General features: G+C 42.5%; 2 protein-coding genes and 1 long non-coding RNA gene across 3 annotated transcripts; all 3 read left to right on the top strand.

The window, feature by feature from the left end:
- Positions 1-529: 529 nt before the first annotated feature.
- LOC109943769 (uncharacterized) lies at positions 530-25,573 on the top strand. The gene is made up of 5 exons (XR_002266848.2): positions 530-575; positions 23,801-23,908; positions 24,199-24,258; positions 24,904-25,020; positions 25,107-25,573. It is a non-coding gene; the product is annotated as an uncharacterized lncRNA (long non-coding RNA).
- LOC100275556 (uncharacterized) lies at positions 9,114-11,113 on the top strand. The gene has a single exon (NM_001364537.1). It carries the CDS (start codon positions 9,310-9,312, stop codon positions 9,709-9,711), a length of 402 nt encoding a protein of 133 aa, NP_001351466.1. The 5' UTR covers positions 9,114-9,309; the 3' UTR covers positions 9,712-11,113.
- Positions 16,409-17,781, top strand: LOC118476148 (uncharacterized). Its single transcript, XM_035964296.1, has one exon. It carries the CDS (start codon positions 16,873-16,875, stop codon positions 17,320-17,322), a length of 450 nt encoding a protein of 149 aa, XP_035820189.1. The 5' UTR covers positions 16,409-16,872; the 3' UTR covers positions 17,323-17,781.

Below are 25,573 nucleotides of genomic sequence, written 5' to 3'. Positions count from 1 at the left end.
ATGACGATACATATTTACTGCAGATTTTTTCTTTAGGTTGAAGCATGTTCAACAAGTTGAACTATCTAATCCTAATGTTGAGATCCGCTTGCTTGAAGTATTTTTCCACAAGATTTATAAGGTTCATGCATGGTTTATGTGAAGTATTTCTTACATTAAAAGTCCTGGCTCTTTCTAATGCTAGATTTTTTAACTTCTAAAATTAATGTTTGGTGGCCAACGACGCACGCACGGGGCTCTAAGGTTCGTGTCAATTGTCAACTCTCTGCTTCATGTTTCACTCATAACTTGCGTCTTAAGAAAAGCTCTTCGCTTTTTTATATAATCTTGGGCCTGCAAACTTTCCATGTTTTTTCCCTTTTTATTTATGGTCAAAGCAATATCATGCGCCAACTTTAAAAAAATCTAGATTGATGATTTTGAAAAAAAACAATGCTGTATGCATTGTCTCAAGTAGTGTCTAAGTTCTTTGCAGCTATTGTTAATGATTCCTGAATAATATCAACTGATTGTTTTCCTTTTCTTTTTAAAGTTTTACAGGATCATGCGCCAACACAAAGATATGCCGGTTTTGGGTAGTTGTTACTCTGTTACTGGACAATGTAGTGAGGATGTATAAACCTTGACGACCATTTACTTTGCAAAACATTGTAGAATGATATCCCGTTCCCTTTTGTTATCATTTAATCCGTCAGCATTCTAGAAAAAAAGAATTTGATGGCTCATTTGAAAGTATGGCTTTACAGCTTTGACATGGTGTTTTTGGCTTTCTGCGTGCAATTTGGTGAGCCTCAAGAAATGCTTGTGCAGTCCTTTGTTTCTTGATTTTCACCGCTTACATTTATGTTTGTTTCAGGTAATCAGGCATGCACCGCTGCATCATGTATTATTTTTGGGTGCATCATTTTCTGATTTTGCCCTTGATTAATCAAGATGTGTAGCTATGCCAGTGTTAATCACCTATAGTCCAAATTATGGTAGTACTTTTAGAGGAAAAAGCTCAAGCAAACTTCCCAGAAATTGTGAACCTAAACAAGTCCTCAATGCCTCTGCAATCTGCATTTATTATGGCTATAACACAAATTAGTTAATTGGGATTCAGTTCCCGAGCCCAGAGGTATTTTTGTTCACCGCCTTCACTGTAGTACTATGCTATAGTAGTATTGTTGAGTTAACCATACTCTCCGAATCTTTGATTTTAGAGCACGACCAGGCAACCGCCGACCACGCCCAATCGGGAGCTCTATCTTGGTAAGCGTCTTGCCGGGCTCTTGAATGAATCTCTCACGCGTGTCTATGGGTTCCTATGCACTGCTGTTTTGTATTGCCCGTCGTTTCGTGTTTGTTGCTAATGTCGTGATGTGATCATGTTTCTTTTTGGTTGTAGTCGTCAAAGTACATTGTGGCGAGGAGGTGGCTATCAAGTTGGTATGAGATAGTCTGATATTGTCATTGGACCATTTTTCTCTCTTTATCATGGAGTATATGTCTGACATTCAACATTAGTTTGTTCCATATGCAAACATATATTTGGTTAGCTATTGCTTGAAACAGTTTCGTGAAGAATTGACATGGCATAATTATGAAAATGAGTGGTGTGTTGCATGTAATTGCTTTTAGAAAGATTGGGATGGTTCTAAGTTATATTGTTACATGACTAATAACAAGACTTTCAAACCTTTTCTTGGTTGTCCATACGAATTTACATGTTGATACAGTTCCAATCATGGTTCTGTTACCTTTCATTAGTGTGGCTGTATAACAGCTCCACTTTTTTTTAAAAAGGAAGTAATGAGTCATATTTTCATAGGGCCATTTTGAGCATATAAAAATACACTAGCAAAGAGTTGATTTCTGGTGGTTCATGACAAGAGAAATTAGAAATTTACATTTTATCCTGTATATATGACGTCGATTATGGATTGACTGAAGCAAAAAAATGCTATGGGAAAATTTAGGTTGCATTGTTCTGTATGTAATGGCTTTCTAGCTTGAACATATACTATTACCTTTTGATACATAATGAAGTTAGTCACTTTCAAGCAATATGATCTTTTAGTCTTAGTCTTGGTAGTACCCCTTTCAACATCTACCTAACTGTTTCCCTTCATTTCATGTTTACCAAGAATCTGTAAAATCAAGGCATCCTTAGCTTCATTATGAGTCAAAACTATACATGATTCTCCTAGGGGAAGTAAGTAATAATACAAGGACATATGCTGTTTGTTTCATATGTTGTCATTGATTTAATATATTTCTTTTCCAAACTTCAGCTGTTTAACCCATATTCAGAAAAGATCTATGATTACTTGGGAGGCATTGAAGATATTAAGAAATCCAAGGTTTGTGGTACTTATTTGTTTAATATTTGCACCTATTGAACATTCTTTTTTTGCGCTGATTTTGCAGTTTTCTCCCTTTAATAGGTTCGTACTGTAATTCCCACTAGAACTTCATTTCAGGATGATTGTGGTCAATATATGAAGCTAACTATTTCTTTAATTATAGTTATACTTTTGTGCGTGTTCATTGTCGTTAATGTGATCATGTAATTAACAGCCCGTATTCTACGTGCAATCAGAATTGTAGCTCATTTAGGGTTCAACATCCCCAAAGAAACAACTTATTATGCGAGAACACTTGCTTGCTTAGTGGCAAGACTTGATAAGGTCTGTTTCAGACATGGACAATGTGGTTTCATTATATCAATGGATCCTGCTTCTCTAAAGAACCACATGAAGTAGCTTGTATGTTTGTGAAAGTCGCCTAGAGGGGGGGTGAATAGGGCGAAACTGAAATTTACAAACTTAAACACAAACTACAAGTCGGGTTAGCGTTAGAAATATAATCGAGTCTGAGAGAGAGGGTGTAAAACAAATCGCAAGCGAATAAAGAGTGTGACACGCGGATTTGTTTTACCGAGGTTCGGTTTTCGCAAACCTACTCCCCGTTGAGGTGGTCACAAAGACCGGGTCTCTTTCAACCCTTTCCCTCTTTCAAACGGTCCCTTGGACCGAGTGAGCTTCTCTTCTCAAATCAATTGGGAACCAAACTTCCCGCAAGGACCACCACACAATTGGTGTCTCTTGCCTTGTTTACAATTGAGATGATCGCAAGAACGAATGAGAAAGAAGAAGCAATCCAAGCGCAAGAGCTCAAAAGAACACAACAAATCTCTCTCACTTAACACTAAAGTTTTTGTGGAGTTGGGAGAGGATTTGATCACTTGGGTCTGTCTTGTATTGAATGCCTAGCTCTTGTAAGTAGTTGGAAGGTGGAAAACTTTGATGACTTGAATGTGGGGTGGTTGGGGGTATTTATAACCCCAACCACCAAACTAGTCGTTTGGTGGAGGCTGCTGTCGCATGGCGCACCGGATAGTGTCCGGTGCGCCAGCCACGTCACCAGGCCATTGGGTTCCGACCGTTGGAGCTCTATCTTGTGGGCCCGTCTGGCTGTCCGGTGGTGCACCGGACAAGTCCTATAGACTGTCTGGTGTGCCACCCGCGCGTGCTCTGCTCCTCTGCGCGCGCTGGCTCGTATTTAATGCTGCAGCAGGTGACCGTTGGCGCGGAATAGTCGTTGCTCCGCTGGCTCACCGGACAGTCCGGTGTGCACCGGACATGTCCGGTGAATTATAGCGGAGCGGATTCCCGAAGCTGGCGAGTTCAGAGTCGCTCTCCCCTGGAGCACCGGACAGTCCGGTGAATTATAGCGGAGCGCCTCTGAGAATTCCCGAAGGTGCAAAGTTTGGCTTGGAGTCCGGTGGTGCACCGGACACTGTCCGGTGGCACATCGGACAGTCCGGTGCGCCAGACCAGGGCAGCCTTCGGTTATCCCTTGCTCTCTTTGTTGAACCCATTTCTTGGTCTTTTTATTGGCTAAGTGTGAACCTTTGGCACCTGTATAACTTATAGACTAGAGCAAACTAGTTAGTCCAATTATTTGTGTTGGGCAATTCAACCACCAAAATCAATTAGGAAATAGGTGTAAGCCTAATTCCCTTTCAATCTCCCCCTTTTTGGTGATTGATGCCAACACAAACCAAAGCAAGTATAGAAGTGCATAATTGAACTAGTTTGCATAATGTAAGTGCAAAGGTTGCTTGGAATTGAGCCAGTATAAATACTTATAAGATATGCATGGATTGTTTCTTTATTTTTAACATTTTGGACCACGCTTGCACCACTTGTTTTGTTTTTTGCAAATTCTTTTGTAAATCCTTTTCAAAGTTCTTTTGCAAATAGTCAAAGGTAAATGAATAAGATTTTGAGAAGCATTTTCAAGATTTGAAATTTTCTCCCCCTGTTTCAAATGCTTTTCCTTTGACTTAAACAAAACTCCCCCTTGATAAATTCCTCCTATTAGTGTTCAAGAGGGTTTTAAGATATTGATTTTGAAAATATTACTCTCTCCCCTTTTTGAACACAAGGAGATACCAAATTGAAAACTCTTTTTAAAATTAGTGGTGGTGCGGTCCGTGTGGTCCTTTTGCTTTGGGCTCATGCTCTCTCCCCCTTTGGCATAAATCGCCAAAAACGGATTCATTAGAGCCCTTGCCTAACTACTTTCTCCCCTTTGGCAAAATACACATATGAGTGAAGATTATACCAAAGCCGGAGAAATGCTCAGAGCGACGGCGAAGGATGAGTGACGTAGTGGAAGCCTTTGTCTTCGCCGAAGACACAAATTCCCTTTCAATATACCTATGACTTGGTTTTAAATAGACTTGAAAAACACATTTAGTCATAGCATATATAAAAGAGACATGATCAAAGGTATGTGAATGAGCTATGTGTGCAAATCAACAAAAGAAGTTCCTAGAATCAAGAATATTTAGCTCATGCCTAAGTTTGTTAAAAGTTTGTTCATCTAGTGGCTTGGTAAAGATATCGACTAATTGATCTTTAGTATTAATGTAGGCAATTTCGATATCTCCCTTTTGTTGGTGATCCCTTAGAAAATGATACCGAATGGCTATGTGTTTAGTGCGGCTATGCTCAACGGGATTATCCGCCATGCGGATTGCACTCTCATTATCACATAGAAGAGGAACTTTGGTTAATTTGTAACCATAGTCCCTAAGGGTTTGCCTCATCCAAAGTAGTTGCGCGCAACAATGGCCTGCGGCAATGTACTCGGCTTCAGTGGTAGAAAGAGCTACGAAATTTTGCTTCTTTGAAGCCCAAGACACCAAGGATCTTCCCAAGAACTGGCAAGTCCCCGATGTGCTCTTTCTAATAATTTTACACCCCACCCAATCGGAATTCGAATAACCAATTAAATCAAAAGTGGATCCCCTAGGATACCAAAACCCAAAATTAGGAGTATAAACTAAATATCTCAAGATTCGTTTTACGGCCGTAAGGTGAGCTTCCTTAGGGTCGGCTTGGAATCTTGCATAAATGCATACGGAAAGCATTATGTCCGGTCGAGATGCACATAAATAGAGTAAAGAGCCAATCATCGACCGGTATACCTTTTGATCGACGGATTTACCTTCCGTGTCGAGGTCGAGATGCCCATTGGTTCCCATGGGTGTCTTGATGGGTTTGGCATCCTTCATCCCAAACTTGCTTAGAATATCTTGAGTATACTTCGTTTGGCATAGGAAGGTGCCTTCTTGGAGTTGCTTTACTTGAAATCCCAAGAAATACTTCAACTCCCCCATCATTGACATCTCGAATTTCTGTGTCATGATCCTACTAAACTCTTCACATGTAGATTCGTTAGTAGACCCAAATATAATATCATCAACATAAATTTGGCATACACACAAATCATTTTCAAGTGTTTTGGTAAAGAGTGTAGGATCGGCCTTTCTGACTTTGAATCCATTAGTGATAAGAAAATCTCTAAGGAATTCATACCATGCTCTCGGGGCTTGCTTGAGCCCATAAAGCGCCTTAGAGAGTTTATAGACATGGTTAGGGTACTCACTATCTTCAAAGCCAGGAGGTTGCTCAACATAGACCTCTTCCTTGATTGGTCCATTGAGGAAGGCACTCTTCACGTCCATTTGATAAAGCTTGAAGCCATGGTAAGTAGCATAGGCCAATAATATACGAATTGACTCATGCCTAGCTACGGGTGCATAAGTTTCACCGTAATCCAAACCTTCGACTTGGGAGTATCCTTTGGCCACAAGTCGAGCTTTGTTCCTTGTCACCACACCATGCTCATCTTGCTTGTTGCGGAACACCCATTTGGTTCCTACAACATTTTGATTAGGACGTGGAACCAAATGCCATACCTCATTCCTAGTGAAGTTGTTGAGCTCCTCTTGCATTGCCATCACCCAATCCGAGTCTTGTAGTGCTTCCTCTACCCTGTGTGGCTCAATATAGGAAACAAAAGAGTAATGCTCACAAAAATGTGCAACACGAGATCTAGTGGTTACCCCCTTATGAATGTCGCCGAGGATGGTGTCGACGGGGTGATCTCGTTGGATTGCTTGGTGGACTCTTGGGTGTGGCGGCCTTGGTTCTTCATCCTCCTTGTCTTGATCATTGGTATCTTCCCCTTGATCATTGCTGTCATCTTGAGGTGGCTCATTTTCTTGATCTTCTCCTTCATCAACTTGAGCTTCATCCTCATTTTGAGTTGGTGGGGATGCTTGCGTGGAGGAGGATGGTTGATCTTGTGCATTTGGAGGCTCTTCGGATTCCTTAGGACACATATCCCCAATGGACATGTTCCTTAGAGCGATGCACGGAGCCTCTTCATTACCTATCTCATCAAGATCAACTTGCTCTACTTGAGAGCCGTTAGTCTCATCAAACACAACGTCACAAGAAACTTCAACTTGTCCAGAGGACTTGTTAAAGACTCTATATGCCCTTGTGTTTGAATCATATCCTAGTAAAAAGCCTTCTACAGTCTTAGGAGCAAATTTAGATTTTCTACCTCTTTTAATAAGTATAAAGCATTTGCTACTAAAGACTCTAATATATGAAATATTGGGCTTTTTACCGGTTAGGAGTTCGTATGATGTCTTCTTGAGGATTCGGTGTAGATACAACCGGTTGATGGCGTAGCAGGCGGTGTTGACCGCCTCAGCCCAAAACCGATTCGAAGTTTTGTATTCATCAAGCATGGTTCTTGCCATGTCCAATAGAGTTCTATTCTTCCTCTCCACTACACCATTTTGTTGTGGGGTGTAGGGAGAAGAGAACTCATGCTTGATGCCCTCCTCCTCAAGAAAGCCTTCAATTTGAGAGTTCTTGAACTCCGTCCCGTTGTCGCTTCTAATCTTTTTTATCCTCAAGCCGAACTCATTTTGAGCCCGTCTCAAGAATCCCTTTAAGGTCTCTTGGGTATGAGACTTTTCCTGCAAAAAGAATACCCAAGTGAAGCGAGAATAGTCATCCACAATAACTAGACAGTACTTACTCCCGCCGATGCTTATGTAAGCTATCGGGCCGAATAGGTCCATGTGTAGGAGTTTCAGTGGCCTGTCAGTCGTCATGATGTTCTTGTGTGGATGATGAACACCAACTTGCTTCCCTGCTTGGCATGCGCTACAAATCCTGTCTTTCTTAAAATGAACATTTGTTAATCCTAAAATGTGCTCTCCCTTTAGAAGCTTATGAAGATTCTTCATCCCAACATGGGCCAGTCGGCGGTGCCAGAGCCAACCCATGTTAGTCTTAGCAATTAAGCAAGTGTCGAGTTCAGCTCTATCAAAATCTACCAAGTATAGCTGACCCTCTAACACTCCCTTAAATGCTACTGAATCATCACTTCTTCTAAAGACAGTGACACCTACATCAGTAAAAAGACAGTTGTAGCCCATTTGACATAATTGAGATACGGAAAGCAAACTGTAATCTAAAGAATCTACAAGAAAAACATTGGAAATTGAATGGTCAGGAGATATAGCTATTTTACCTAGTCCTTTGACCAAACCTTGATTTCCATCCCCGAATGTGATCGCTCTTTGGGGATCCTGGTTTTTCTCATAGGAGGAGAACATCTTCTTCTCCCCTGTCATGTGGTTTGTGCACCCGCTATCGATGATCCAACTTGAGCCCCCGGATGCATAAACCTACAAAACAAGTTTAGTTCTTGACTTTAGGTACCCAAATGGTTTTGGGTCCTTTGGCATTAGACACAAGAACTTTGGGTACCCAAATGTAACACCACTGGTGTTTATATTCCGCTCGACAACAAGTACGGATTTAAACACGTAATATCAGTGGATAAAACAGGTGCTAAATTTTAATCATCTTCGCCTATCGCGATTTTAAATATCGTATTTGTTCCATCTGTCGCGAGTGCGAGTCGTTTTTATTTTCATATGTCCGAGCTCTTCCTAAATTTTCGTGCTGTTCGGAACATATTTGTTCTGAAAATTGGTGCGTCCGATGATTATTTAAAATTCATCGCTCGCGCGAATACGAATTCGGAAGCCTGACTCACTCGGATGATTTTATCCCGAACAGATTAAGTAGAACTCGACGACTAAGTTTTCGGTGCAAATAATTATGTCCCCACTCGTCAACCGAGAAATCGTGTATGAGAATTTATAATTGAGATTCGATTCTCCACATAAATTATCTGTTGTCGTGAAACCGGGTGTTGACTGCGGATAAAATTATTTGATTTCAAATCAATTGGAACACAGTCTGAAGTACTGTTGTTAACATTGTTTTGATTGCGTCTCGCCCCGATCCAAAATTTTGGATATAAATAACGGGCGCAAATTCATCTGATTACAAAGTATTCACCAAATCAAAATCGTGTCACAATTACTGTCTACCCTGTATACATCGCTAAAAAAAATCGGGATCTAAAATATCTATGTTTTTCGGTAAAAAAGAAAGAAAATAAAAAACAATGAAAAATAGAAAAATATCTATTTAGACTAATCCTCCACCGTACTCTCTCTTATTCTTTATCTACTAGCTACCGCTCAAGGATCATTTGATCGCTGGTCCTTATCTCCAGCAGTACAGCACGAACATGTCTCCGGTTCTTATCTCCAGCACGACAACGTCTCTGCTCAGCTGAGCTCATCTCTCATCTTCTCAGCCTGGAAAAAAAATCAGCCGCCGCCCCTGCGCAGATTTTTTCAGCGTCTATATCACTTTGCGCGTGTCCAAGCCACCGTTCAGCTCGAGAAGAAAATCCTACCGTGCTCGATTCTTCCCTGCGCGTCTCCTCCGCTTGGAGCTTCCTGCGTCCCTCTGTGGCCGGAACTCCCTTCATGGCCGGAGCTCGGACGGCGCTCGGTCCTGCCACTCCCATGGCCGCGCCCCCCTGCTTCTCTCTCTCAGCGCTCGCGGCTCTTTCTCTCCTGCTCCGTCCATGGCTGTTTGCCTCTGCTCGCGGCGTCCCTGCTCGCCCAGCCGAGCTCTCCACTGCCCAGCTCCATCTCACGGCGCTCTGTCTGCTCGGTTCCATGGCCTCGGTACTCCAGCTCGCCGTGACCTGCTCCCTCTGTTTCCATGGCAGGCTCTCTGCTCGTCGCGCGCGCCTGGACGATCTCCCTGGTGGCTGCCTGTTCTCCCTGTGTACCGCGCGAGTTCTTTGGTAGACGCGCGCTGGCCGTGCTCCACTTCGCCCATCGCGGCGCTCCAGTTCCAACTCGCTGCGCGCCGAGCTCTTCGCTGTTGTCCGTGCGCGCGCGCCGCTCGTCGACCTCTCTGCTCACGTATAGCTCGCTCTTTCCTTGTTTGCCGCGCGCACGAATTTCATCTGCTCCCATAGCATGTCGAGTTCCCGCACCATCATCGCTTCTGTCACAAGCTCGTTGACCACAGTTATTTTGATCGTGTCAGCTCGCGACTGTGGTCATGTTCATCGAATTCGCCAACGCTTTGTTGCCGATTCGATTGTCGTCGTTTCGCGTGTTGTCGAGCCCGTCGTTTTCCCCGTCTTGTACTCGCATGGTTTTCTGCTCGCCGGTGCGCTCTCTCAGCTCGCTCGGCTTTAATTCCTAATCGCATCGTCGATTCCAGCGGTTAACGTCGTCGCGTCGCGGGTGCAGCTCTATATACATCACCCTCCCGTGTCGTCGTCGTTCCGCGTGTCAGTAAGAAAACCAAAGAATCGGGTGAAGACGAAGCTAGCAGCGCGATATTCCCTAAGCGCTCGACAAATTGTCTGGATCGGAAAATCGCTACCGATCTCGTGGATTCGTGTCAGCTGTGGAAACGGTAAGCTGATAAATTATTCAGAATAGTTCGATCGATGAATAAATTAATGTGCTAGTGTGATGCTCATTAAGGTGCTTGATAAATTGCGTAAGTCACGAAACTCTCGTCGACTTCGCAGTTCTTGCGATTATCGAGCCAGATTCAGTTATAGCGAGTTATTTCGCTATTCCGGTCACTTAGCTGAATTAGTGGACCAAGTAGAATTTTGGCAAGCATGTGTGATGATGAAATATTTTAATCACTTATAAAGATGTAGTATAATTTATAAAGAAAGGGATTAATTCAGAATTTAATTAATTAACTGATAAGTTGTGATTAGGCTAATTGTATTTCATGTGTATAATTTGTTGTTCGTGATGTTTGCGTTAGGTTTGAAAAGCGTAATTATTGCGCGTAGTCGTATATTAATAACTAGTGTTTTCGTACAAAATTGTACAATGCCTCACCGCTAGATGTTAAATTCGCTATCGCGTAGCACTATTTAGGTTTGTAATATTCTCGTTTATATGCATTCATGTGCATAATGCATTTCATTCAGGTACGTTAATTAATCGCGTGATGCGGAGAACGACCCAAGTCGACCCCAAGCATGGGCCAATCCGCAGAATGATGCTAATGGACAAACCTGAAGAGGATCGTCAAGTGGACATCGTCTAACAACACTAACCTAGTGTTACCCAGGCAAGCCCCGGTGCATGCAACCCCTTCCTTGTATTTTTAAATTATTTTTACACACTTTAAGTCTAGTGAATGTGCATTAGGTTTATAGGAGTTGCTTGAAAACTCTTTGATGCATTGGCTACCTTGAAATCCATCCTTTTATAGATACTTCTGGTGAAGTATCAAAATATAATTTACAAAAAAATGCTTAGCCCTGCTTATACGCAGATAGAGTTTGTCCTTTGCACTTATGCCTAGCTCAGGTTTATCCTGAGGAAGGATGATTTCTACCTGCAAGAATATTTTCATTGGGAGCATGATGGGATCTTACTGTAAAGTTCCCTATAATGCTCTTTTCATCCTAAGGAACACAAACACTCCTAAGGATGGAAGTACTTAAATCGGGACTTGGGCTAGGAACAGGTGATGCTCCGCCCAGGTTAATTAAGGATTGGATGCGTATGTAGGCCTGTTGATCAAGGACTATCTTAACTAGCCATATGCCCTGAAAATGGGACAGGGTAAGCTTGAACCCGGCTATTCCATACGTGAAAAGACAACCGCGCACTGGGCGTGGGAGATGGTGGGAGTAGCGTGTACCCTCCTGGCTAGAGGCTGGATGGAGGAGTACTGTGCTCCCGGGTAGCGCGGACCGGTTCACGTTGTGGAGGATCTGTGGGAACGGTTGACATATGCAAGGGTTAAGTGCTACATATGTCGTGTGGTTAGAGATCCTCAGCTGAGTAAATCGATTCGGATCACCGTTATATCCCCGGAGAGTGGAGACTAGATCTCCGACCTGCAACCTAAGTCAGGATGTAAACATTATGAGTAAAAATGATGTTGTATTGATGAAATGGTGAAATTAGACTAGGTGCAAACAGAGTCTATTAATATTTAATCTGGCATTAAAACATTGAAAGTAAGGACTCACTTTAGTAAGCTTTTTCTGCAAAAGTATCTAAGTTGATTCTTGCTAAAAGCCTCTCCTTGATTCCCAAATCCAGCATACCCTTGAGAGTCTTTTCTTTAGTCGGGTAAGACTTGCTGAGTAATTCCATACTCAGGGTTTTATTCCCTGTTGTTTTTTAGGTTTTAACTTTGTGCTGCTGTTGATGGTGTTAAGTGCCGGTGGGCTCGGCCTTCTTATAAGTCTAAGTAACTCTTCTATACTTCTTATTGAGGATGGTCACTTGAGCTAGCATATATTTCAAAACTATAAATAATTTATAACAATTAAAAGTTTCTTTCTTTGAATCACTGTAGTAATCACTCCGATCATGTACGAAGTAAATTTTTTGTAACTTGTAAAATTTGGTAATAATATTTCCGCTGCAAAAATATTGGTGTGTGTGATTTGTGTTACTTAATCCCGCGGTTCTGGTTGTAAGTGGTTTATCCGATGTCCTTGGGGCAATCGGACGGATCCTGTTAAGTTATTTAGTGCACACGCATAGCTGTCTGAGGTCTTTGAGACAAGGACAGGTGCATGTGGGCCCAATAACTTGGGAGGTTCTGCCGCAGCTGTTATCGGAGCATGATTAAGTATATACGGTCACATACTTATTTTTAAAACAAAATTTTGGTTTTGAAAAACCTATTTTCAACTAAACACATTGTTTGGCTTTGAAAAATATTTTTGAAAAACTATAATGCTAGCAACATCCTCTATTAAGCCCTAAACTAAGGACTATCAGGTGGCTTAGTTCAAAACCATAACCCACAACCGGGGGTATTGCATACATGTGTATTGTTATTTTTAAGGCCATTCAGTTTTGAATGGATCGACGCTTAGGTATGGTGAGATGTGAGAGCATGACCGAACAACTGTCGGTCTAGGGAAGTGCTTAATTGTAGCGCTTGATTGTATACATGTTCCACATATGTATATATGAAGGCTGTGATGTGGAGTACTTACTTTTCCGGGAATTCAGTACCCCATGGATGTGTATGGGTATACAGACATGGGAATACTGAGAAGTGTAATGTACTTGCAACGACGCACCTACGCTCAGGTAAGAAGGTGAGTCACCATAATGAGTTGCCCTATGGTTAAAGTGTGGCAACGGCGCCTATGCGTGGCTCGGTGCTTAATGATGAGCTGGCCTCCATATAGCAATATATGGAGTATAAACTGTGATACACTGTCATGTGTGACTTGCATCATTGGGAACTGGGCTGTAATGGAATTTTTTGCAGGTACACTAACCTCAAAAACGTATGTGTAGTTGACGACTAGCAAAATACCGTGAGAGTCGCAAGTATGCCACCGATATAGAACGCTATCGCCACATTATGTTGGCAAAATCAGTGAGGACGAATAAGACGAGCATGCATCCTGATTGTTGCATCATGTTTGTCACCTATACACCCAAAATGCTTCTCTCATCCTTATTCCAGTAACCAGTGATTGTAGATAATGTGGTGTAATGTTGTATTATGAACTTCGATAAAATAGTTGTTCTCCGTTCCTTAGGTATTATGTTTAGATGCTATATGTGTGCTCTTGTGCTTAATGTGTCGATAGAAGGTTAGTGACTTGTTTGCCTAAATCTAGAATTAGGCCATGTTCTTAGTTGGTGAACCGAGACCCAAATTTGAATTTACCATTATCGCTCCATGACCAAGCCCATGCAAATAAATGCGTAGATATTTCCTTATTGGACATAAAGTGTACCCAAGCTTAAAACAAGAACCTCGAGTCATGTCTCCTTCTAGAACCATGCCCTTGCTCGATTGGCGCAAGCTGATATCCCTAATTCTAGTTTGCCTGTTCTTGAAGATCGCCATGTTGTTTTACCAACCTAACTTAGGAAAGACATGTCCGATCATTTTCTTAAGTTTGATGCCTTTGGTTTCATCATAATTATCGAAGGCATACCAACTTCATCTTATGATTGTTTTCCCTCCGTATCTAATCAGATACTAATCCTTGACCTTGTAATCCCTATGATGGGCATAGAAATATGTTTGGGGCTGAATTAACAGTCTCCCATCATACTCCTTTCATCAAGTTTAGGTTATGGCCATGCCTTGTTCATTTCATTGGGTCATGATCTATTTGACTCTCTACTTGTAACCCTTTTGACAGGTAGAGTCTCTTTGTATATTGTCACCCTTGCCTAATCCATTAGTGTCGCGCGAGATTTCTTATTGGTTATGTCTGGTAATGGTGCTATGACTAAAACTGATGGTGCCGTGACGAAACCGAGGGCCTTCTGTGGGTGCGCACACATGGTTGTGCTACTCGGCACGCGCTGGTATCACAGTTAGTAGTTGTAATCCATTATGAGACTATGTCAATGCGTTATCTTGGTACAATATGTTTTTTTTGCTACGTGATATTGTTATTGGTGCCAATTCGGTAATGGTGTCATGGTTAATGACTTATGGTGCCGCAGCGAAACTAAGAGCCTCCTGTGAATGCGCACACAGGACTGTGCTACTCGTTGGATGCTGGTATCAAGGTCTCTGGTCATGATACATTGTGGAACTACACTGATGTGTTATCTTCCGTAAACTACTTCCTTGAAACAATTTCTATGTTGTTTGTCAAGTGATCAAGCAACATCTATCATCTCCGTTGGATCAAAAGAGCATATCCCTTTAATGTGTGGTCTCTTGTCCTTTACTTTGGTGGTGACTACACACATACAAGTTCCCTTTACGTCCTTTGTGTAAAGGTGAAGCCTTGGAGCTTTTTAGTGTCGAGAGACAACTGATTAGCTCGCAAAATGGTGATCTGTTTCCCCTGCTGCTGAGATGCAGGAGTTTGTTCATTCACTCTCTTATTTAATCCATGTATTCCCGAACCAAGTCAATTCATCTCGCAAGGAAGAAATGGATGAACAACCTGACCAAATGGATTTCTATCCAAATACATGATCTTTTGCTAGAAAATGTGGACTCTCAACCCTTGGCTTACCAATGGTACTGAGAGGACCTACTCAATGTCAAAAGTAGTTCAAAAGTTGGTTTTACTAACCTGTAACTGCCCAATGAACAAAGGTCGAGTTTAGAGATCGTTTTGTCGAGTTATCTAAACCCACTTTGGTTCAAACTATCCTAAGAAGGTACTTATAAGAATCAAGATTAAGTCGGCCAGTAACCCCTAATCATCATTCTAGTCACGCCTTGATCGCCTCATGTGTGCTTTTCCAGCATGTGTGATCAAGTCGAGCCGTGCTAAGTATTTAATGAAATGGGTTGGTCGTGAAGTCAACATCAACGGATCTCTTCATTGATATTTTCTCGAGTCTCTATCATTTTTCTTGAACTTGGATTTTCGGGCTAACATGAGTTAACTGTGATGTTGTTCGACATCCACACCCATCTCCTGTGCTATGGATTTACTATAACCACTTGTTGGTAAACCTCTTTCTTTGTGTTTTACCCAAGAGATTGCATCTGATTCTGCTTGAGTAAAATCACGTATTTACCACTTACCCAACAGACTCAGATAGTACAATGCTATCAGAAAAAACAAACTGCACACATGAAACCTTATGTGTTCCTCGGGCAGACACCGTCTCTATTGTTGGACATCTCTAAATTAGCTTAAGGCGATACATGTTATGTCCACTAGAGAAACAACATTCTGAGACACTCGTCTTCGCTTGAGACTGTCTTATGATTACCGCTGATATGGACATGGGTTACATACTTCTCTACTCTTAGAAGTCTTTCGTTTCGAATCTCGGGACGAGATTCTTTTAAGGGGGGAGGGCTGTAACACCCCTGGTGTTTATATTCCACTCGACAACAAGTACGGATTTAAACACGTAATATCAGTGGATAAAACAGGTGCTAAATTTTAATCATCTTCGCCTATCGCGATTTTAAATATCGTATTTGTTCCATCTGTCGCGAGTGCGAGTCGTTTTTATTTTCATCTTTCCGGGCTCTCCCTAAATTTTCGTGCTGTTCGGAACATATTTGTTCTGAAAATTGGTGCGTCCGATGATTATTTAAAATTCATCGCTCGCGCGAATACGAATTCGGAAGCCCGACTCACTCGGATGATTTTATCCCGAACAGATTAAGTAGAACTCGACGACTAAGTTTTCGGTGCAAATAATTATGTCCCCACTCGTCAACCGAGAAATCGCGTATGAGAATTTATAATTGAGATTCGATTCTCCACATAAATTATCTGTTGTCGTGGAACCGGGTGTTGACTGCGGATAAAATTATTTGATTTCAAATCAATTGGAACACAGTCTGAAATACTGTTGTTAACATTGTTCTGATTGCGTCTCGCCCCGATCCAAAATTTTGGATATAAATAACGGACGCAAATTCATCTAATTACAAAGTATTCACCAAATCAAAATCGTGTCACAATTACTGTCTACCCTGTATACATCGCTAAAAAAATTCGGGATCTAAAATATCTATGTTTTTCAGTAAAAAAAGAAAGAAAATAAAAAACAATGAAAAATAGAAAAATATCTATTTAGACTAATCCTCCACCGTACTCTCTCTTATGGCTTGTTCGGTTATTCCCAATACACATGGATTGGATGGGATTGGAAAAAATTGAGAAAAAGTTTGACTTGTTTGGGATTAAAATCCATCCAATCCCACTCAATCCACATGTATTGAGAGCTAACCGAACAAGCCCTTATTCTTTATCTACTAGCTACCGCTCAAGGATCATTTGATCGCTGGTCCTTATCTCCAGCAGTCCAGCACGAACAGGTCTCCGGTTCTTATCTCCAGCACGACAACGTCTCTGCTCAGCTGAGCTCATCTCTCATCTTCTCAGCCTGGAAAAAAAATCAGCCGCCGCCCCTGCGCAGATTTTTTCAGCGTCTATATCACTTTGCGCGTGTCCAAGCCACCGTTCAGCTCGAGAAGAAAATCCTACCGTGCTCGATTCTTCCCTGCGCGTCTCCTCCGCTTGGAGCTTCCTACGCTCCCTGCGTCCCTCTGTGGCCGGAACTCCCTTCATGGCCGGAGCTCGGACGGCGCTCGGTCCTGCCACTCCCATGGCCGCGCCCCCCTGCTTCTCTCTCTCAGCGCTCGCGGCTCTTTCTTTCCTGCTCCGTCCATGGCTGTTTGCCTCTGCTCGCGGCGTCCCTGCTCGCCCAGCCGAGCTCTCCACTGCCCAGCTCCATCTCACGGCGCTCTGTCTGCTCGGTTCCATGGCCTCGGTACTCCAGCTCGTCGTGACCTGCTCCCTCTGTTTCCATGGCAGGCTCTCTGCTCGTCGCGCGCGCCTGGACGATCTCCCTGGTGGCTGCCTGTTCTCCCTGTGTACCGCGCGAGTTCTTTGGTAGACGCGCGCTGGCCGTGCTCCACTTCGCCCATCGCGGCGCTCCAGTTCCAACTCGCTGCGCGCCGAGCTCTTCGCTGTTGTCCGTGCGCGCGCGCCGCTCGTCGACCTCTCTGCTCACGTATAGCTCGCTCTTTCCTTGTTTGCCGCGCGCACGAATTTCATCTGCTCCCACAAGCATGTCGAGTTCCCGCACCATCATCGCTTCTGTCACAAGCTCGTTGACCACAGTTATTTTGATCGTGTCAGCTCGCGACTGTGGTCATGTTCATCGAATTCGCCAACACTTTGTTGCCGATTCGATTGTCGTCGTTTCGCGTGTTGTCGAGCCCGTCGTTTTCCCCGTTTTGTACTCGCATGGTTTTCTGCTCGCCGGTGCGCCCTCTCGGCTCGCTCGGCTTTAATTCCTAATCGCGTCGTCGATTCCACCGGTTAGCGTCGTTGCGTCGCGGGTGCAGCTCTATATACATCACCCTCCCGTGTCGTCGTCGTTCCGCGTGTCAGCAAGAAAACCAAAGAATCAGGTGAAGACGAAGCTAGCAGCGCGATATTCCCTAAGCGCTCGATAAATTGCCTGGATCGGAAAATCGCTACCGATCTCGTGGATTCGTGTCAGCTCTGGAAACGGTAAGCTGATAAATTATTCAGAATAGTTTGATCGATGAATAAATTAAAGTGCTAGTGCGATGCTCATTAAGGTGCTCGATAAATTGCGTAAGTCACGAAACTCTCATCGACTTCGCAGTTCTTGCGATTATCGAGCCAGATTGAGTTATAGCGAGTTATTTCGCTATTCCGGTCACTTAGCTGAATTAGTGGACCGAGTAGAATTTTGGCAAGCATGTGTGATGATGAAATATTTTATTCACTTATAAAGATGTAGTATAATTTATAAAGAAAGGGATTAATTCAGAATTTAATTAATTAACTAATAAGTTGTGATTAGGCTAATTGTATTTCATGTGTATAATTTGTTGTTCGTGATGTTTGCGTTAGGTTTGAAAAGCGTAATTATTGCGCGTAGTCGTATATTAATAACTAGTGTTTTCGTACAAACTTGTACAACGCCTCACCGCTAGGTGTTAAATTCGCTATCGCGTAGCACTATTTAGGTTTGTAATATTCTCGTTTATATGCATTCATGTGCATAATGCATTTCATTCAGGTACGTTAATTAATCGCGTGATGCGGAGAACGACCCAAGTCGACCCCAAGCATGGGCCAATCCACATGATGATGCTAATGGACAAACCTGAAGAGGATCGTCAAGTGGACATCGTCTAACAACACTAACCTAGTGTTACCCAGGCAAGCCCCGGTGCATGCAACCCCTTCCTTGTGTTTTTAAATTATTTTTACATACTTTAAGTCTAGTGAATGTGCATTAGGTTTATAGGAGTTGCTTGAAAACTCTTTGATGCATTGGCTACCTTGAAATCCATCCCTTTTATAGATACTTCTGGTGAAGTATCAAAATATAATTTACAAAAAAATGCTTAGCCCTGCTTATAAGCAGATAGAGTTTGTCCTTTGCACTTATGCCTAGCTCAGGTTTATCCTGAGGAAGGATGATTTCTACCTGCAAGAATATTTTCATTGGGAGCATGGTGGAATCTTACTGTAAAGTTCTCTATAATGCTCTTTTCATCCTAAGGAACACAAACACTCCTAAGGATGGAAGTACTTAAATCGGGACTTGGGCTAGGAACAGGTGATGCTCCGCCCAGGTTAATTAAGGATTGGATGCGTATGTAGGCCTGTTGATCAAGGACTATCTTAACTAGCCATATGCCCTGAAAATGGGACAGGGTAAGCTTGAACCCGGCTATTCCATACGTGAAAAGACAACCGCGCACTGGGCGTGGGAGATGGTGGGAGTAGCGTGTACCCTCCTGGCTAGAGGCTGGATGGAGGAGTACTGTGCTCCCGGGTAGCGCGGACCGGTTCACGTTGTGGAGGATCTGTGGGAACGGTTGACATATGCAAGGGTTAAGTGCTACATATGTCGTGTGGTTAGAGATCCTCAGCTGAGTAAATCGATTCGGATCGCCATTATATCCCCGGAGAGTGGAGACTTGATCTCCGACCTGCAACCTAAGTCAGGATGTAAACATTATGAGTAAAAATGATGTTGTATTGATGAAATGGTGAAATTAGACTAGGTGCAAACAGAGTCTATTAATATTTAATCTGGCATTAAAACATTGAAAGTAAGGACTCACTTTAGTAAGTTTTTTCTGCAAAAGTATCTAAGTTGATTCTTGCTAAAAGTCTCTCCTTGATTCCCAAATCCAGCATACCCTTGAGAGTCTTTTCTTTAGTCGGGTAAGACTTGCTGAGTAATTCCATACTCAGGGTTTTATTCCTTGTTGTTTTTCAGGTTTTAACTTTGTGCTGCTGTTGATGGTGTTAAGTGCCGGTGGGCTCGGCCTTCTTATAAGTCTAAGTAACTCTTCTATACTTCTTATTGAGGATGGTCACTTGAGCTAGCATATATTTCAAAACTATAAATAGTTTATAACAATTAAAAGTTTCTTTCTTTGAATCACTGTAGTAATCACTCCGATCATGTACGAAGTAAAATTTTTGTAACTTGTAAAATTTGGTAATAATATTTCCGCTGCAAAAATATTGGTGTGTTTGATTTGTGTTACTTAATCCCGCGGTTCTGGTTGTAAGTGGTTTATCCGATGTCCTTGGGGCAATCGGACGGATCCTGTTAAGTTATTTAGTGCACATGCATAGCTGTCTGAGGTCTTTGAGACAAGGATAGGTGCATGTGGGCCCAATAACTTGGGAGGTTCTGCCGCACCAAACACAAGTCTTTGACCCCTTGTGCTTGCCCCCAACATATTTAGCAACTATCTTGCCGGATTTGTTAGTTAACACATAAGATGCTTCAAAAGTTTTAAATGAAACGCTATGTTCATTTGATGCACTAGGAGTTTTCTTCTTAGGCAACTTAGCACGGGTTGGTTGCCTAGAACTAGATGCCTCACCCTTATACATAAAAGCATGGTTAGGGCCAGAGTGAGACTTCCTAGAGTGAATTCTCCTAATTTTGCTCTCAGGATAACCGACAGGGTATAAAATGTAACCCTCGTTATCCTGAGGCATGGGAGCCTTGCCCTTAACAAAGTTGGACAATCTCTTAGGAGGAGCATTAATTTTGACATTGTCCCCCTTTTGGAAGCCAATGCCATCCTTAATGCCAGGGCATCTCCCACTATAAAGCATACTACGAGCAAATTTAAATTTTTCATTTTCAAGTTCATGCTCGGCAATTTTAGCATCTAATTTTGCTATATGATCATTTTGTTGCTTAATTAATACCATATGATCATGAATAGCATCAATATCAACATCTCTACATCTAGTGCAAATGGAAGTATGTTCAACGGTAGATGTAGAGGGTTTGCAAGTTTTTAATTCTACAACCTTAGCATGCAATATATCATTTTCACTTCTAAGGTTGGAAATTGTAACATTGCAAACATCTAGTTCTTTAGTCTTAGCAATTAATTTCTCATTCTCAATCCTAAGGCTAGCAAGAGTAACATTTAATTCTTCAATCTTAGCAAGTAAATCAATATTATCATCTTTAAGATTGGGAATTGAAACATTACAAGCATTTGAATCAACCTTAGCAACTAAACTAGCATTTTCATTTCTAAGGTTGTTGATAATATCATGGCATGTGCTTAGCTCACTAGTTAATTTCTCACATTTTTCAATCTCTAGAGCATAAGCATTTTTAACCTTAACATGCTTTTTGTTTTCTTTAATAAGGAAGTCCTCTTGGGAGTCCAAGAGATCATCCTTCTCATGAATAGCACTAATTAATTCATTTAATTTTTCCTTTTGTTGCATGTTTAGGTTGGCAAAAAGGGTACGCAAATTATCCTCCTCATCACTAGCAATATCATCACTAGAGGACTCATATTTAGTGGAGGATTTGGATTTAACCTTCTTCTTTTTGCCGTCCTTTGCCATGAGGCACTTGTGGCCGACGTTGGGGAAGAGAAGGCCTTTGTTGATGGCGATGTTGGCGGCGTCCTCGTCGGAGGAGGAGTCGGAGGAGCTTTCGTCCGAGTCCCACTCGCGGCATACATGGGCGTCGCCACCCTTCTTCTTATAGTATTTCTTCTTCTCCTTTAGTCTCCCCTTCTTGTCGTCGCCCCTGTCACTGTCACTAGAAATAGGACATTTTGCTATAAAGTGACCGGGCTTACCACACTTGTAGCAAACCTTCTTGGAGCGGGGCTTGTAATCTTTCCCCCTCCTTTGCTTGAGGATTTGGTGGAAGCTCTTGATGACGAGCGCTATTTCCTCATTGTCGAGCTTTGAGGCGTCGATTGGTTGTCTACTTGATGTAGACTCCTTCTTCTCCTCCGTTGCCTTGAATGCAACCGGTTGTGCTTCGGATGTGGAGGGATCATTTAGCTCATTGATTTTCTTTGAGCCCTTGATCATATACTCAAAGCTCACAAAATTCCCAATTACTTCCTCGGGAGTCATTAGTGTATATCTAGGATTACCACGAATTAATTGAACTTGAGTAGGGTTAAGGAAAATAAGTGATCTAAGAATAACCTTAACCATCTCGTGGTCATCCCACTTTTTGCTCCCGAGGTTGCGCACTTGGTTCACCAAGGTTTTGAGCCGGTTGTACATGTCTTGTGGCTCTTCCCCTTTGCGAAGCCGGAAGCAACCGAGCTCCCCCTCGATCGTCTCCCGCTTGGTGATCTTGGTTAGCTCATCTCCCTCGTGCGCGGTCTTGAGCACGTCCCAAACTTCCTTGGCGCTCTTTAATCCTTGCACCTTGTTATACTCCTCTCGACTTAGAGAGGCGAGGAGTATAGTTGTGGCTTGGGAGTTGAAGTGCTCGATTTGGGCTACCTCGTCCTCATCATAATCCTCATCCCCTACGGATGGTACCTGTGCACCAAACTCAACAACATCCCATATACTTTTGTGGAGTGAGGTTAGGTGAAACCGCATTAAATCACTCCACCTAGCATAATCTTCACCATCAAAAGTTGGTGGTTTGCCTAATGGGACGAAAAGTAAAGGCGTATGTTTAGGAATGCGAGGGTAGCGTAGGGGGATCTTACTAAACTTCTTGCGCTCATGGCGCTTAGAAGTTACGGAGGGCGCGTCGGAGCCGGAGGTGGAAGGTGATGAAGTATCAGTCTCGTAGTAGACCACCTTCCTCATCTTCTTTTTCTTGTCGCCACTCCGATGCGACATGTGGGAAGAGGCTTTCTTCTCCTTCCCTTTCCCCTTTTTGCGGGACTCTTCCGATGAAGCCTTCCCGTGGCTTGTAGTGGGCTTGTCGCCGGTCTCCATCTCCTTCTTGGCGTGTTCTCCCGACATCACTTCGAGCGGTTAGGCTCTAATGAAGCATCGGCCTCTGATACCAATTGAAAGTCGCCTAGAGGGGGGTGAATAGGGCGAAACTGAAATTTACAAACTTAAACACAAACTACAAGCCGGGTTAGCGTTAGAAATATAATCGAGTCTGAGAGAGAGGGTGTAAAACAAATCGCAAGCGAATAAAGAGTGTGACACGCGGATTTGTTTTACCGAGGTTCGGTTTTCGCAAACCTACTCCCCATTGAGGTGGTCACAAAGACCGGGTCTCTTTCAACCCTTTCCCTCTCTCAAACGGTCCCTCGGACCGAGTGAGCTTCTCTTCTCAAATCAATTGGGAACCAAACTTCCCGCAAGGACCACCACACAATTGGTGTCTCTTGCCTTGTTTACAATTGAGATGATCGCAAGAACGAATGAGAAAGAAGAAGCAATCCAAGCGCAAGAGCTCAAAAGAACACAACAAATCTATCTCACTTAACACTAAAGTTTTTGTGGAGTTGGGAGAGGATTTGATCACTTGGGTGTGTCTTGTATTGAATGCCTAGCTCTTGTAAGTAGTTGGAAGGTGGAAAACTTGGATGACTTGAATGTGGGGTGGTTGGGGGTAATTATAACCCCAACCACCAAACTAGCCGTTTGGTGGAGGCTGCTGTCGCATGGCGCACCGGACAGTCTGGTGCGCCACCGGACAGTGTCCGGTGCGCCAGCCGCGTCACCAGGCCGTTGGGTTCCGACCGTTGGAGCTCTGTCTTGTGGGCCCGCCTGGCTGTCCGGTGTGCCACCCGCGCGTGCTCTGCTCCTCTACGCGCGCTGGCGCGCATTTAATGCTGCAGCAGGTGACCGTTGGCGCGGAATAGCCGTTGCTCCGCTGGCTCACCGGATAGTCCGGTGTGCACCGGACATGTCCGGTGAATTATAGCGGAGCGGATTCCCGAAGCTGGCGAGTTCAGAGTCGCTCTCCCCTGGAGCATCGGACACTGTTCGGTGGTGCACCGGACAGTCCGGTGAATTATAGTGGAGCGCCTCTGAGAATTCCCGAAGGTGCGAAGTTTGGCTTGGAGTCCCCTGGTGCATCGGACACTGTCCGGTGCGCCAGACCAGGGCAACCTTCGGTTATCCCTTGCTCTCTTTGTTGAACCCATTTCTTGGTCTTTTTATTGGCTAAGTGTGAACCTTTGGCACCTGTATAACTTATAGACTAGAGCAAACTAGTTAGTCCAATTATTTGTGTTGGTCAATTCAACCACCAAAATCAATTAGGAAATAGGTGTAAGCCTAATTCCCTTTCAGTTTGCCTCTTTGATTTATTTACATGCAATCTTTACAGGGAAGGATACTCATGGAGATGAACTATATGCTTGCTTATGGTTCAACTGAAGCTTCTTTGAGGTTGTTGTGGAGGTTTGTCCACCTTGAACATTTGTTGCCCTTTCAGGTAAACCCATGTCCAGGAAAATAAACATATCTTGAAAATTAAGTATTTGCAAAGTTTTGCTGACTGAATATTTGATCGGTCTGTAGTATGTATAGGCACTCAGGCAACATATTTCTCTTCGACTCATTTTAAGAGGAAGGATAAAGGAACTAATATGCTACTTGTGGGTTTTATTTTGGCATTTGTTTACAATTGTTATGTAGATTGAAAGGAGCTTAAAATCGACCCATGGTTTTATTTTTAGTTTTAAGTTTTTTTAATAACATGAGTAATGTTATTTTGAATTTCAGGTTATTGCCTTAGACATTAATTTACCTATGAAGCAATCATTCCATATTCTCCATGAACAGGTACTGAGTCTTACCTGATCTGTCACTTCCATTATATCGTCTATTGGCATTCATAAACTTGGAGGCAACCCCTGCTCCATACACGCATTTCAGCGTCAGGCGTTGGATGTCCAAGGCCTGGGAGAGCTGCCAGGTCCAGCATGTTTTTCTGAAGGCAAACCAAATAGGGCCAAATGTTTAAACTGCATTTTAGATTTGTTCTTGCTTTATATATTGCTTTTGTTTTCTCTTTGTAATGTTTGTTCCAGGGTCTTTCCCTTTTTCTTCTTAATACAATGATACGCAGCTCTTCTGCGTGTTCGACAAAAATATATTGCTTTTGATTAGAATATAGAGGTGCAGTAAATATAGCAATTTGTGATATATAGATGCACTATTTGGTTCCACAGAATCTGGTTGTCGACTGGAATTGATTTAGAACTCAAAACTACACTCGTAAATGCATATCGATAAACATCTTTGCAATAGTAGGTACAAGTCAATACCATGAACATGGTTGTGCACCAAGTGATTTCAATATTGTTATCTTTACAGCATTCTGTTTTCCTAGGTGAGAATTTTGTTCTGGTCCCAATTGTAGGGCATACAAGACATCTTCTATTTCCTATGCATTCTGATTTCAATATTTGATTTATTTACATGCAGTCTTTACAGTGAAGGATACTCATGGGGATGAACTATATGCTTGCTTATGGTTCAACTGAAGCTTCTTTGAGGTTGTTGTGGAGGTTTGTCCACCTTGAACATTTGTTGCCCTTTCAGGTAAACCCATGTCCAGGAAAATAAACATATCTTGAAAATTAAGTATTTGCAAAGTTTTGCTGACTGAATATTTGATCGGTCTGTAGTATGTACAGGCACTCAGACAACATATTTCTCTTCGACTCATTTTAAGAGGAAGGATAAAGGAACTAATATGCTACTTGTGGGTTTTATTTTGACATTTGTTTACTACTCTTATGTAGATTGAAAGGAGCTTAAAATCTTCAATTGACATGTTGTAAAGATGAAATAGAAACTTATATATTTATTATATTCTCTTCTTGCTCTCTATCCCACTTTGCAGAGCAGAATGTTTCGTCATTTTCACTAAAAACTATAATCAATTAAGCATTTGTTTTTCTTATAGAGTTAGTACTTTCTCTATGTTATTCTTATGTACTTCATTTGCCCTTCTGGTCCTGTAGGGTTGTGTGTTATTTTAGCTGATATGGAAACATGGCTGAGTTGTGTGTTATTTTATCTTACTTTTGGTTATTTGAAAGTTTATGTAAAGGACAACCATCTCATTTATTAGGATTATATTATATTTCAG

Source organism: Zea mays, chromosome 1 (assembly GCF_902167145.1).
Source record: "Zea mays cultivar B73 chromosome 1, Zm-B73-REFERENCE-NAM-5.0, whole genome shotgun sequence".
NCBI lineage: Eukaryota > Viridiplantae > Streptophyta > Magnoliopsida > Poales > Poaceae > Zea > Zea mays.
The sequence above is the reverse complement of the archived record's forward strand: the minus strand, read 5'-3'. Positions and strand labels throughout refer to the sequence as shown.